This window comes from Lagenorhynchus albirostris, chromosome 17 (genome assembly GCF_949774975.1).
Source record: "Lagenorhynchus albirostris chromosome 17, mLagAlb1.1, whole genome shotgun sequence".
NCBI classification, from domain to species: Eukaryota; Metazoa; Chordata; class Mammalia; order Artiodactyla; family Delphinidae; genus Lagenorhynchus; species Lagenorhynchus albirostris.
The window spans coordinates 29,415,368-29,429,039 of NC_083111.1; the positions used below are offsets into that span (position 1 = coordinate 29,415,368).

At 34.8% G+C, this 13,672-nt stretch overlaps 1 protein-coding gene across 1 annotated transcript in view; it reads left to right on the forward strand.

The window, feature by feature from the left end:
* Nucleotides 1-13,672, forward strand: part of CNBD1 (cyclic nucleotide binding domain containing 1) — a 397,045-nt gene that overhangs the window by 16,732 nt on the left and 366,641 nt on the right. Inside the window, 1 exon segment of the mRNA XM_060127732.1 lies at nucleotides 3,478-3,550. Coding sequence (XP_059983715.1) covers nucleotides 3,478-3,550 — 73 coding nt within the window.

Here is a 13,672-nt window from a genome sequence, read left to right on the forward strand (position 1 = left end):
TTTTATTTTAACACTCACAAAATATATCTTTATATGTTTTAACATATCTTTATAACTCCTATCACAAACATACTTAATTCACCATACTGCATAAATATGAAAATATATATCTACCCCTGAGAAAACATTAACACATGTAAACGAAAGATCATCGTGTCACTCACATATAACATTGGATTTTAGTTTCTCTATTTCAATAATATATAGTAGGCCTTATATCAATAAAGATAATTGTTTTTTTAATTTCACCATGAATTTCAAGTTTAAAATTCTTTATAACCACCCATTTATATCAGCTGCTAATCCCCTTTCAAACTTACTCTGGTTAAAATCCTTGATTTTTATCCCCATTATAGGGTTAAGCCTCTTCTACTCTGCCAAAAGCCCAAGTAAGACATATTCATGAGCAGAGAAAAAGACTGGAAAACAAATGTAAGCTTAGTATTCTTTAAACTCTTTAAGCTTTATCCCTGTATTAAATTTGATCACCAGAGAAGCTCAACTTTACAATTTCATGGTGAAATCTTTTGGTTTTTTTCTTTTTAATGAAACTCTTCAAAGACAATATCCAGTATATTGCTCAAGGGCCTTTATGTAAAGATCCTTGTGACAAACACCTCTTGCAAATGAGGATCGGTGAAGAAATTTTTTTGTGAATTGTATAGTGTCCTTCTAGGCTGTGAGTACTACCTAGACTATTCTGTTTTTTTTTTTAACATCTTTATTGGAGGATAATTATTTTATAATGGTTTGTTAGTTTCTGCTTTATAACAAAGTGAATCAGTTATACATATACATATGTTCCCATATCTCTTCCCTCTTGCGTCTCCCTCCCTCCCACCCTACCTATCTCACCTTTCTAGGTGGTCACAAACCACGGAGCTGATCTCTCTGTGCTATGCGGCTGCTTCCCACTAGCTATCTATTTTACATTTGGTAGTTTATATATGTCCATGCCACTCTCACTTTGTCCCAGCTTACCCTTCCCCCTCCCCGTATCCTCAAATCCATTCTCTAGTAGGTCTGCGTCTTTATTCCTGTCTTGTCCCTAGGTTCTTCATGACCATTTTTTTTTTTTTAGATTCCATATACATGTGTTCACATATGGTATTTGTTTTTCTCTTTCTGACTTACTTCACTCTGTATGACAGACTCTAAGTCCATCCACCTCACTACAAATAACTCAATTTCATTTCTTTTTATGGCTGAGTAATATTCCATTGTATATATGTGCCACATCTTCTTTATCCATTCATCTGATTCTGGTTTTGAGTTTACTTGGCTGTGCCAAGCCCAGTGTAAAGTTGCACCCTCAGGTGCCACAGCTTTCCTCAGGCAAGGTGAGTTTTCAATTTTTCTATTCTTTGCTGGCAATTCTTAGTCTTATAATATCTGTTCTGTGATTTTTATATTTTTGCTTTAACTGAAAGTTGAAGATATTTACTTTTTCAAAGTCCTTTTTAAAGTCAGAATTTCTCAAACCTTGTCCTTTTCCCAAATCTCTATGCCACCATCCCCCTTTTATGTCCACACCAGTCCCCAGGGCTATTTCTGACCCTCTTCTTAAACTGGGTTAGGAAAATGGACTAAACCAATACTTAGTAGAAGTCTTTTCTTAACCTGTGTATATAAAAACTACTGTATGACAGATGAATGGGTAAAGAAGATGTGGTATATATATACACAATGAAATATTACTCAGTTATAAAAGAAAGAAATAATGTCATTTGCAGCAACATGGATGGACCCAGAGATTACCATACTAAGTGAAGTAAGCCAGAAAGAAAAAGACAAATACCATATGATATCACTTATATGTGGAATATAAAATATAACAGTAATGAACTTATCTATGAAATAGAAACAGACTCACAGATATAGAGAACAGACCTGTGGTTGCCAAGGGGGAGAAGGGATTGGAGGACAGATGGATTGTGAGTTTGGGATTAGCAGATGAAAACTGTGATATATAGGATGGATAAACAACAATGTCCTACTGTATAGCACAGCAAACTATATTCAGTATCCTGTGATAAACCATAATGGAAAAGAATATGTATATATATATGTGTATAACAATCACTTTGCTGTACAGCAGAAATTAATACAACATTGTAAATCAACTATACTTCAATAAAATTTTTAAAAATGAAAAAATACTACTATAATTAAGATTTTTTATAATATCCCATATAAGAAATATTACTATACTAGAAGTATTTTTTATATAATCTAGCTGTAACTTGGATCATCTAAAATAATGATTCCATATAATGCTAAAGTGCAATGAGGTAATTTTTTTCTTTCTGAAGGCTTAACTGAGTAAGGTAGGTAAGAAAATACCTAAAGCATGTAATTAGTATTTTCAGGTTTATTAAATGGTAATGATTCATGTGGTAACAACCAGTTTTCTGTTTATATTTTACTATTTTCAGTTTTGTATTTAGAAAGTGGTTATTTGTTATTGATGATTCAGTTTTAGAGCACAAAAGGCTTAAACAAAAAGTGTTTGAAATTTTATGATTCAGTTACCTGGAATTAAAATGGATAAGTTTGGACATGTCAAATTCTAATTCTTCCTTATTGGGATGTGGTCAATGAATATGTCTTAAAAAGGTTAGAAATGCATTAGGCCGGTGATTCTCTCAGTAACTGTTCACTAAGGGAAGGAATAATGTGCATCTTCGTATTTATTACTGCTTTCCATTTTAAATTTCCAACAGCATGCATTCTCCTGGGGTATGGAGAGTACCTGTGATGTGAAGGCCCATCTTTGTAATTATGCTTGTTGTCAATATTCTATTTTCCTTTTCATCTCCTTTGAAGGATGTCAGTTCTTTCTGGTACTGAAGGGGAATCACAGTTAGTTGCTTTTAGCTATGACTACTATCTTTCTGCTTGTAAGGGAACATATGTGATTTGCTTACACTTGAACTTCAGAAGGAGTTGCAAACTGAATCCAGACACTGGAAGGTGCTCTGTAGAGTTCTGAAGAGGAGCTAGCCAAAGATGGGGACCTGCATAGGAATGAACAAATATTACTAGTATTACAGAGAAGGAGAAGGAGATGAAGAGGGAGAGGGAGACCTCAAGAAAACTCTTTGAATTGTCATGTCTGGAGTTCTGGAACCAGTTCACATTCTAAAGGTATAGGATAAGGATTCTGAAAGGCTTACTTCCAGAGGAGTGACATTATATGACACATGTTAGCACCAGAATTTACTGGAATTAAACAAATAAACAAACATAATATTCCAGACTAGATTTCACATCAATGAAAAACATTAAATTCTTTCCTCATTTTAATCACCCTATTCAATTCTGCTTGTGTAAAAAAGACTGTTAATACATCACTTCCATAGTCACTGAGTTCTTTTACTATGATGAATGTTTGCAATTAAATTGTATTTACAAACTTGGTTAATAAGATTGCCGAAAATTGCTCACATTTTTAATTGATTTTTTTTAATTTTGCAGGCTTGCAAATGCCTAAGAACATTGATTATCCTCAGCTGAATACATTATGCCACATGAGAGGAATACAATACAGGTAAGTTATCACACCTTTCTTTTCCTGTCATTCAAATGAATATGAATAGGTTTGTTTCATGGATAAAGTATAGTAATAAACCATTGTTGACTCTCAGAGGTACCTGATTTACCACACAGATAAAAACATTTGAAAACCTGGAGGTTATTTCTCCAGGTTGAAGGGGCAGAATATATATGTCATATTTTAAGGAAACAGTTTAGTGTGAAACAAACATAACTCATCCCTAGCTGGGCTCTTTGTAGTACTCAAAAACAGTCATAAGGGAAAAAAGCTTTAAATGGTTGAAAACACAAATCCTGAGTGAAACAAGTACTTTAGCAGTGCCTAGGAGATGCTTAGTTGAAATATAATGGAGCCAAAGAACTAAGAAATATCACGGTTCATAGCTCAGGGTTCCTAAAATGTGTGACACTTGAAAATATAATTTTTTAAAATCTATTTTCTTGCCAACTCCTTTTCCCAAATTGAATTTTTTGAAATTATAAAACTAGTTAGTTTCTTTCCCATCCATCAGTGTCCATCTACCCTCCCACTTTTCTTCACTAGGAGAGGAACTTGCCTCATCTTAAGTCACATCCTCTTAACCACTTCAAATTATTTCTACATCTTCATTGACTTTTCCACTCCTTTTTCAGAGAAAAAGAGAGGGTATGCTTTTTTTTTTATTTATCTAAATAATACTTTTTTATTATGTGCTTCTGCCCCTTCCTCACTCTTGACATCTTTCAGCGTAGGGTAAAGAATTAAATACATGCCCTCTGGAGTCAGGTTGCCTGGTTTGAATCCTGGATCAGCCACTTCCCAACTGTGTGGTCTTGGACTGGTTACTTAATTTTTCTTTACCTCAGTTTTCTCATTAGTAAAATGGAGATAATAGTCATATCCATTTCAAAGTGTTATTAGGATGATTAAATGAGCTAATATATGTAAAGTAAACAGTGTCTGACACATGGTAAGAGCTACATAACTATTTTTATTATTGTTATTCAAAAAAGCTCACCCAAGTTTTTAACTGTTGAACTTATATGCTGGTCCCTTTTTTCACACGTAACAAGCTAGTTAAGGCTTTTGGAGTAGAATACCTTTTTTCCTCTTATTTTCCTTTTGCTTTCTAGCCCAGGCATTTAAAAAATATATTGTATTTCTAGATTCCCACCTCCCTACCACCTTTGGGGAGTCATAATAAGAGAGATTAAATCATCTAGATTTGGGTCTGCCAAAGAATCCATTCTACATAAATTTTATCAGCCTTCATCTTCCTGGTTTGAGAATCCCCCCCAGGCAGTGTTTTCTCATCAGACCATCATCTGGTCCAGGCAGTCTGGTTGTCCTGCCTGACTTCCCTCTATTAAGTCTCACATTTACTGTACCTTTTCTCAGACACTCCCCTGAATTTCTTGGATGTTTTCTTTTGAGGCAGTGGCACACACCAGGGGCCTGGAAGGGGACACATTTTACGGGAACTGTGCATAGGTTTTGGGTCATTCTTTTAGAAAAAGAATATAAGATTACAAATACAAAATTGGATGTGAAAATGAGTATTTACTTAGAATGAGAAAATAAACTACAACAAATTAATGAAGGCTTAGCAGTTCAGGTCCTTCTTCCTCCCTGAAATTTCTTTAGGCCATTTATCAGAAATGTGTACATAGAAATTGTCTTTCAGATTACAAAGCTTTCAATTGATTTCAACAAATTGAGAAGGGATTTAAGAAAAATATGTTCCTCCATATTTATTCTATATGTATTATATGTTTAAACTGACCAATGAAATATACTTTCCCCCATAATAAAAACAGAAAGGCTGAGAATTAAATGACTCAAGGATTGAAATTTTTTATACATTAAACATATGAAGAGTCTTAGTTTTGATACTATACCATACACACATACACACACACACACACACACACACACACACACACACACGTACATATGTATATTCATCTTCTTTGGATAACTGTCCTTCCTCCCAGGTCCTTCCTTTGGCCCAGGGTGGGAAGATGGAGGGGAGGCTGCTACTCTCTACCACTTCCCATGTACCTCTACCATGGGCTCCACTCTATTGTTACAACTGCTTCTGTCCCCTATCTGGGTGCATGTGAGCACTTCTCACTGGATTACATATATATATATTTACATGTATATATGTATACATTTTGTACAAAAGGCAAGACCCAATGTTGTCGTGGCTGCTGCCCATATATGTGTGGTCTCAGTCAATTGGTGTCTATCTGATATTTCTTCTCCTCAGAATAAAGGCAGTAGATTGGCATATTCTGGGTTTTCTTTTTAAACCACATAAAAGAAAAACTGAATAACAAAGGGAAAATGATGTCACTTTGGATTCCTAAATTCTTGGATATAGGACTTTTAATCTCTAGTAGACTATGTTTCATGAGAGCAGATTTGTTTTATTTTTTAATTTTATCTACTTATTTATTTTTAAAAATTATTTCCTAATGTATTCTTTTTTTTAAATTTTATTTTCTTTTTTATTTTTGGCTGCGTCGGGTCTTAGTTGTGGCATGCAGGCCCTTCGTTGTGGCGTGTGGGCTTCTCTCTAGTTGTGGAGTGCGGATTTTCTCTCTCTAGTTGTGGTGTGGGCTCCAGTGTGCATTGGCTCTGTAGTTTGCGGCACGTGGGCTCTCTCATTGAGGTTCACAGCTCAGTAGTTGTGGTGTGTGGGCTTAGTTGCCCAGCAGCATGTGGGATCTTAGTTCCCCCACCAGGGGTCAAACTATTGTCCTCTGCATTGGAAGGTGGATTCTTTACCACTGGACCACCAGGGAAGTCCCAGGAGATTTGTTTTATCTTATTGCTTTCTACTCTTAGACTTTAGGCATAGAGTTCAATGTTTTGAATTGAATTATGTTCTGATGTTCAGTAGAAATAAATATTTTCTTAATGCTTTAAAAAACATTACGAATTTTCGACTTGTGTTGATTATGAGGAAAAATACACATTAATAGTTTTTTTTTAGTATTGTCTAGATAGCTAATCTTTTTAAAACATATATTTTAAAACAACACAGTAGCTTCTGTTGGTTTGACATTCCAAATTTCTTCCTGGACTATATGCTTTGGAAATAAACTTAAATATCCTTTGAAGATTTCTTTGGTTTGTCAAAGTACTCTATGACTTGATCAGTCAGCTCTTATGTTCTAAAGTTCAATTTACTTAGTAAAAAATAGAGCAATATGGTTTAAAAGGAATTTTATGTTCTCCTAAGTTTCAAATAGAAAAAAATGAGGCTACAGCTTTATAACTGCTTTTTCCTTTGTGGTCAGTACTTTTGTAACTTCACACAGAAATCTTTAAACATTTATAAACTTGGAAGTATAAAAGACAAACACAATTATGATGCATTTGCATTTGTACATTTGTATAAAAATGGTCCTTGTCAAACAATTTGGTTTTTGACTAGGATATAGCAAAAGTTCTATCTTTATTAGTGATTAATATTACCAATATGTAGCCATTTATACTCAAATACAGATGTAGTTATGTTGATTGTATATTTTTATACTTACAGAGTCCATAACTCATAAATAGGTTTTAGCCCAAAGTTCACTAATAAGTTGATTGTGTAGCATTCAGCATTTTCCCATAGACACAATATTGTAGAGTTAGAGGATTGTACAAGAAGAAATCAACTTAGAAATCATCTGATGGAAACTCCTTAATTTATAGATGATTAAATGTGCCCATTTTCCCCAAAATGTATCTTTAAATTATATACTTTTATGACAGAAAGAGAAAAATGATATTGCTTAAATTATAGTAATTAATTAAAACATGAAAACATTGAGTAATTATTTTTCTCTCATTGCTTCCAATTAAGGTAAAGTACATCAAATTAGTAGAGCAGTTATGATGATTTTAAGGAGGCTCCTGGACTTGGCTTGTCAGACATGGACATTGTTTGACATAAACATGAATATATGAAGAAAAAGGTGATTTTTATTTTTAAGGAAAATAAGGTTTGGAAGAGAAAGGGGAGATAAGAAGAGCTTTAAAAAGATGTTTTATATACACATAAAAAAAATTAACTGAGCTGTCCCACAAACATTGCTCTGTCTGGAATGAAGTCAGTTTTTATTTTGAATAGTTTTCATTGGTAGCTACCAGTTGGCACTGTCAATCAGAACAGACTTGTTATCTTTTGTGGTGGCAGAAAATGTGGGCAGACACTGATGGAATCTTACTTTTATTTAATAGATTGTGAACAAGTTGGAGGCTTGTGATTCAAGGTGTGCCTGTTAATGTTATTTTGCCTAAAGTTCATAGTCTTGTATTCAGTTGTCTAGAGCAAGATCCTCTAACTGAGGCAGTACTGCCCCTAGAGGACATTTGGAAATGTGTACCCACTTATAGATTCCACAATGACTAGGAGGTAGCACTGACATTAAGTGGATAGGGGTTGGGCATTGTAAACAGCAATGTGCAGTAAAATCCTGCATATTGCTCCATCCAAAATGCAAATAGCCCTCTGTGGCATTGTGATTTACAATAAGAAGTATATGTTTGGTCTTTGTCCCCATTCCTGGCATAGTGCTCCTAAAACTTTTGGAATTTCCTAACTGATGAGAGTGATAAAGATATCTTTTGTTATGTTAATGAGGTGAATTTTGGACCCCATCTAAGGATCCAAATTGCCAGGAAAACCAACAATGTGATTAGAGGGTTGGAACTTTCAGTCCCACCTCCTGACCTCTGGGTGAATAATTTAATCAATCATGTTTATGTAATGAAGCTTCTATCAAAACCCAGAAGGACTGGGTTCAAGGAACTTCTGAGTTGGTGAACACATGGAGGTGCTGGGATAGTGATGCCTGGAGAAGGTATGGAAGCTCTGCACCCATTCCCACATAATTTACCCTGTGAATCTCTTTTTTCAGGATGTCCATCTGTATCCTTTATCATATCCTTTTGTAATAAACTGGTAAACATAACTAAATAAACAGTTTTCCTGAATTCCCTAAGCCACTGTAACAAATTAATCAAACCTGAGTAGAGGATTGTGGGAACCTACATTTGCTTTGATAGTTTTCTAATGGTATTTCTTTGATACATTTAGGTTAATATATTTTACTATCATTTCATTGCTCAAGACTATCCAATGACTATTCACCACATAAAAGATAAAGTCAAATCCACTTAGATAGCAAACAGACACCTCAAACTTTACAAATCTACAACATAAATTTTGATTTTTTTCTTTTCACCTATTAACCTTCTGTATCCACATTTTAATAAATGGTAACTGTGCAAATTCAAGGTCAAGCCCCAAATCTTGGAGTCATCAGAGCCTCCTATCTTTCTCTTTTATACCTCATATCTAACCTGAAAGATATCCTGATAGCTCTACCTTCAAAATATATCCAGAATCTAACCATTTCTTACCACCTCCGCTAATACCATCCTGATCCAGAGCACCAGTGCTCTTGCCTGGATTACTGCAGTAGCCTATTGATTGGTTTTCTTGCTCCATCCCTTGTCCTTTTACAGTCTGTAGTTGGCACAGTAGCCAGATGAATCTTGTTAAAATATACACCAGAACATTATTTGCTCAGAATATTCTAATGGTTTCCCTATCACTCAAGGTAAGAGTTAAGAACTTCACTGTGGCCTGTAAGGTCATACATGATCACATCCTACTGCATCTCTGACCACTTCTTCTAGACAAGACTGTCTTGATTATTTTGCTCTAGCCATAGTTGTCTCCATGCTCTGCTCCTATCACACCAAGTATGGTCCAGCCTCAAGGCCTTCACACTTGTAGTTTCTATCTGGAATGCTCTTTCTTCAGATGTCTACTCTCCTTTATCCCTTACATCCGTCAGGTCTCTGCATTCTGTGACCAGCCTATATGAAACAGATACTCTTAGTACTTATTATCCCCTGATTTTTGCTTTCATTTCTTAATAGTATGTCTGACATATAGCTACAAATTTATTTTTATTGTTCCTCTCTCTACATTGAAAACTTCATGAGGACAAAACATTTTTTATTTGCTGATGTATTCCCAGTGATTATAATGGTATCTGACACATTATTGGTGCACATTAAATATTTTTTGAATAAATCTCCTTTATCTGTCATTTGAAGTCCTCTAGAATCTGAGACAATCAATATATTCTTATTACTATTTGCTGACGTGAATTTTACTCCTGAGTAAATATCCCCTAAACCCCCACCCTTCTTTACCAATTCCTTTATTCTTATAAACTTATTAATCTCCCCTATACCAAGTTTAATTTTATTTATTTTTCAAGGTTCAGATTGTCTCGCAGCAAACTTCATAGCTTTTTATTCCCTATACATCTGTTCCAAAAAGACTTTAAGCTGAGAGTCTGAAAGAATTCACCTTCTAGCTCTTGCTCTGCCACTAAATGTGATTGAGGTTATTGGAATATCAGTTAAACTCTCAGGGCTCAGTTTTCTCATTTGCAAAAGGAAAGATATAAATTTGATTTGACATAAAAAACTTTTAGGCTTATTACTGTATAAAGCTGAAGCTATATTTTCATCCACACTTTTATCTTAGTGGATGGCAAAATTATCTACCCAGCTGTGCAAGCCAGAAACTGTTAAATTGTAGAATCTTCCCTCCATATTAGACACACATTGGATAAGTCAGTTATAATCACATTACTTACAAGAGCTTTTATAATGGGATAATTTTTACATCTCCAGCCTTGTCTCCCAGTGACTCTTCCTTTCCTCCCAGCCATGACATGACTGGTGGTTTCTTGACTATACCTGCACCATGTTATTGGTGCTTTGGCTCATACTGATTTTTCTGTCTGAAATACCATCCTCCTATTCATCCCCACCTACCAATAAATAGGTAAACTAATCTTCATGTTCAACCTGAAATCTCCTTCTCCAAGAAGAGTTGTCTTCTCCATTTCCACTTGACTCTGTATTGTTTTCTATCAGAGCACTCCTGATAATTTCTTATGCATTTGTTTAAAGACTCTTCCCCTCTATTTTAACATAGGCAGCTCCTTGAAGGCTGTTTTCATTAGATTAGGGTAACTGCCAGTATGATGTAACAATAAAACTAAAAAATGCTGTGGTTTAAGTAAAAAGTTTTTCATCCTTAGTTTGAAAGTGGCGCTCTGGTTGTATGTAGAAGTTCTACTGCATGAAATCATTCAGGGACGTGTGTTGGCCTCATCTTGGTGTTTTGATATCAGCTTGTCATTTTCTTTTCAATACAGGTGAAGAGGCCACTGCCACATCTAGTTTCCACTTCATGGAAAGGAAAAATATGAAGTCAAGGAAAGCAATTTCCTATTTGACAAAGGAGGCAGAATTTCTAGAATTACTTCTTACATTCTACTGGCAAGAACTTTCTCTTAGGCTAATTTCAGTTTAAAGGAGGCTGGGAAATGCAGTCTTTAGCTGGGCAACCATGTGTTTGGGAAGAAGTGGAGAGTGAATTTGTGTGGGGTCAACTAGTAGTCTGTCAACCCAAACAGAAATCCCATCTTATTAGTCTTTCTATTACTAGAGACTAGAATACCCTAGGGGCTCCATAAATGTTTTTAATTAATAAAATAATAAATATTTTATAATTCTTTTTTCTGTTTTGCACCTTCTTATTTCTCTATGAAGCATTTGGGAATATCTAAAGACATATTTTCAAGTGTATTACTTTTTTATACACCTGTCTCTAATCTCTCATTCACTGAGTTTTTTTATTATTAATTTTTATGGAAGTATAGTTGCTTTAAAATATGTTAGTTTCTGCTGTACAGCAAGTGAATCAGCTATATGTATACATATATCCCCTCTTTTTTTGATTTTCCTTCCCATTTAGATCACCACAGAACATTGAGTAGAGTTTCCTGTGCTATGCAGTATGTTCTTGTTAGTTATCTATTTTATACGTAATAGTGATTATATATCAAGCCCAATCTCCCAGTTCATTTCACCCCCTTCCCCGCCTTGGTATCCATACATTTGTTCTCTAGGTCTGTGTCTCTATTTCTGCTTTGCAAATAGGTTCATCTGTACCATTTTTCTAGATTCCACATAAGAGCGATATACAATATTTGTTTTTCTCTTTCTGACTTACTTCACTCTGTGTGACAGTCTCCAGCTCCATTCATGTCTCTGCAAATGACACAGTTTTGTTCCTTCTTATGGCTAAGTAATATTCCATTGTACATATATACCACATCTTCTTTATCCATTCCTCTGTTGATGGTCATTTAGGTTGCCTCCATGTCCTGGCTATTGTAAGTAGTGCTGCAATGAACTCTGGGATGCATGTATCTTTTTGAATGATGGTTTTCTCAGGGTATATGCCCAGTAGTGGCATTGCTGGGTCATATGGTAGTTCTATTTTTAGTTTTTTAAGGAACCTCCATACTGTTCTCCATAATGGCTGTATTAATTTACATTCCCACCAACAGTGTAGGAGGGTTCCTTTTTCTCCACACCCTCTCCAGCATTTACTGTTTGTAGATTTTTTGATGATGGTCATTCTGACCGGTGTGTGGTGATACCTCATCGTAGTTTTGATTTGCATTTCTCTAATAATTAGTTATGTTGAGCATCTTTTCATGTGTTTGTTTGGCCATCTGGATGTCTTTTTGGAGAAATGTCTATTTAGGTCTTCCACCCATTTTTGATCGGGTTGTTTGGTTTTTGATATTGAGCTGCATGCGCTGTTTGCATATTTTGGAGATTAATCCTTTGTCAGTTGCTTCATTTGCAAATATTTTCTGCCATTCTGATGGTGGTATTTTCATCTTGTTTATGTTTTCCTTTGCTGTGCAAAAGGTTTTAAGTTTCATTAGGTCCCATTTGTTTATTTTTGTTTTTATTTTCATTACTCTAGGAAATGGGTCAAAAAAGATCTTGCTGTGATTTATGTCAAAGAGTGTTCTTCCTAAGTTTTCCTCAAAGAGTTTTATAGTGTTTGGCCTTACATTTAGGTTTTTAAGGCATTTTGAGTTTATTTTTGTGTATGGTGTTAGGTTTATTCCTAAGTATTTTATTCTTTTGTTGCAATGGTAAATGGGACTGTTTCCTTAATTTCTCTTTCAGATTTTTCATCATTAGGGTAGAGGAATGCAAGAGATTTCTGTGTGTTAATTTTGTATCCTGCTACTTTACTAAATTCATTGATTAGCTCTAGTAGTTTTCTGGTAGCATTTTTAGGATTCTCTATGTATAGTATCATGTCATCTGCAAAGAGTGACAGTTTTACTTCTTCTTTTCAAATTTGGATTCCTTTTATTACTTTTTCTTCTCTGATTGCCATGGTAGCACTTCCAAAATGATGTTGAATAATAGTGATGAGAGTTGACATCCTTGTCTTTCTCCTGATCTTAGAGGAAATGGTTTTACTTTTCACCACGGAGAACAATGTTGGCTGTGGGTTTGTCATATATGGCATCTATTATGTTGCAGTAGTTTCCCTCTATGCTCATTTTCTGGAGAGTTTTTATCATAAATGGGTGTTGAAATTTGTCAAAAGCTTTTTCTGCTTCTATTGAGATGATTATATGTTTTTATTCTTCAATTTGTTAATATGGTATATCACATTGATTTGCATATATTGAAGAATCCTTGCATCCCTGGGCTCAATTCCACTTGATCATGGTGTATGACCCTTTTAATGTGTTGTTGGATTCTGTTTGCTTGTATTTTGTTGAGGATTTTTGCACCTATGTTCATCAGTGATATTGGACTGTAATTTTCTGTTTTTGTGATATGTTTGTCTGGTTTTGATATCAGAGTGATGGTGGCCTCGTAGAATGAGTTTGGGAGTGTTTCTCCCTCTGCTATATTTTGGAAGAGTTTGAGAAAGATAGGTGTTAGCACTTCTCTAAATGTTTGATAGAATTTGCCTGTGAAGCCATCTGGTCCTGGGCTTTTGTTTGTTGGAAGATTTTTAATCACAGTTTCAATTTCATTACTTGTGATTGGTCTATTCATATTTTTTATTTCTTCCTGATTCCTTCTTGGAAGCTTATACCTTTCTAAGAATTTGTCCATTTCTTCCAGGTTGTCCATTTTATTGGCATAGAGTTGCTTGTAGTAGTCTCTTAAGATCCTTTGTCTTTCTGTGCTGTCAGTTGTAACTTCTTTTTCTTT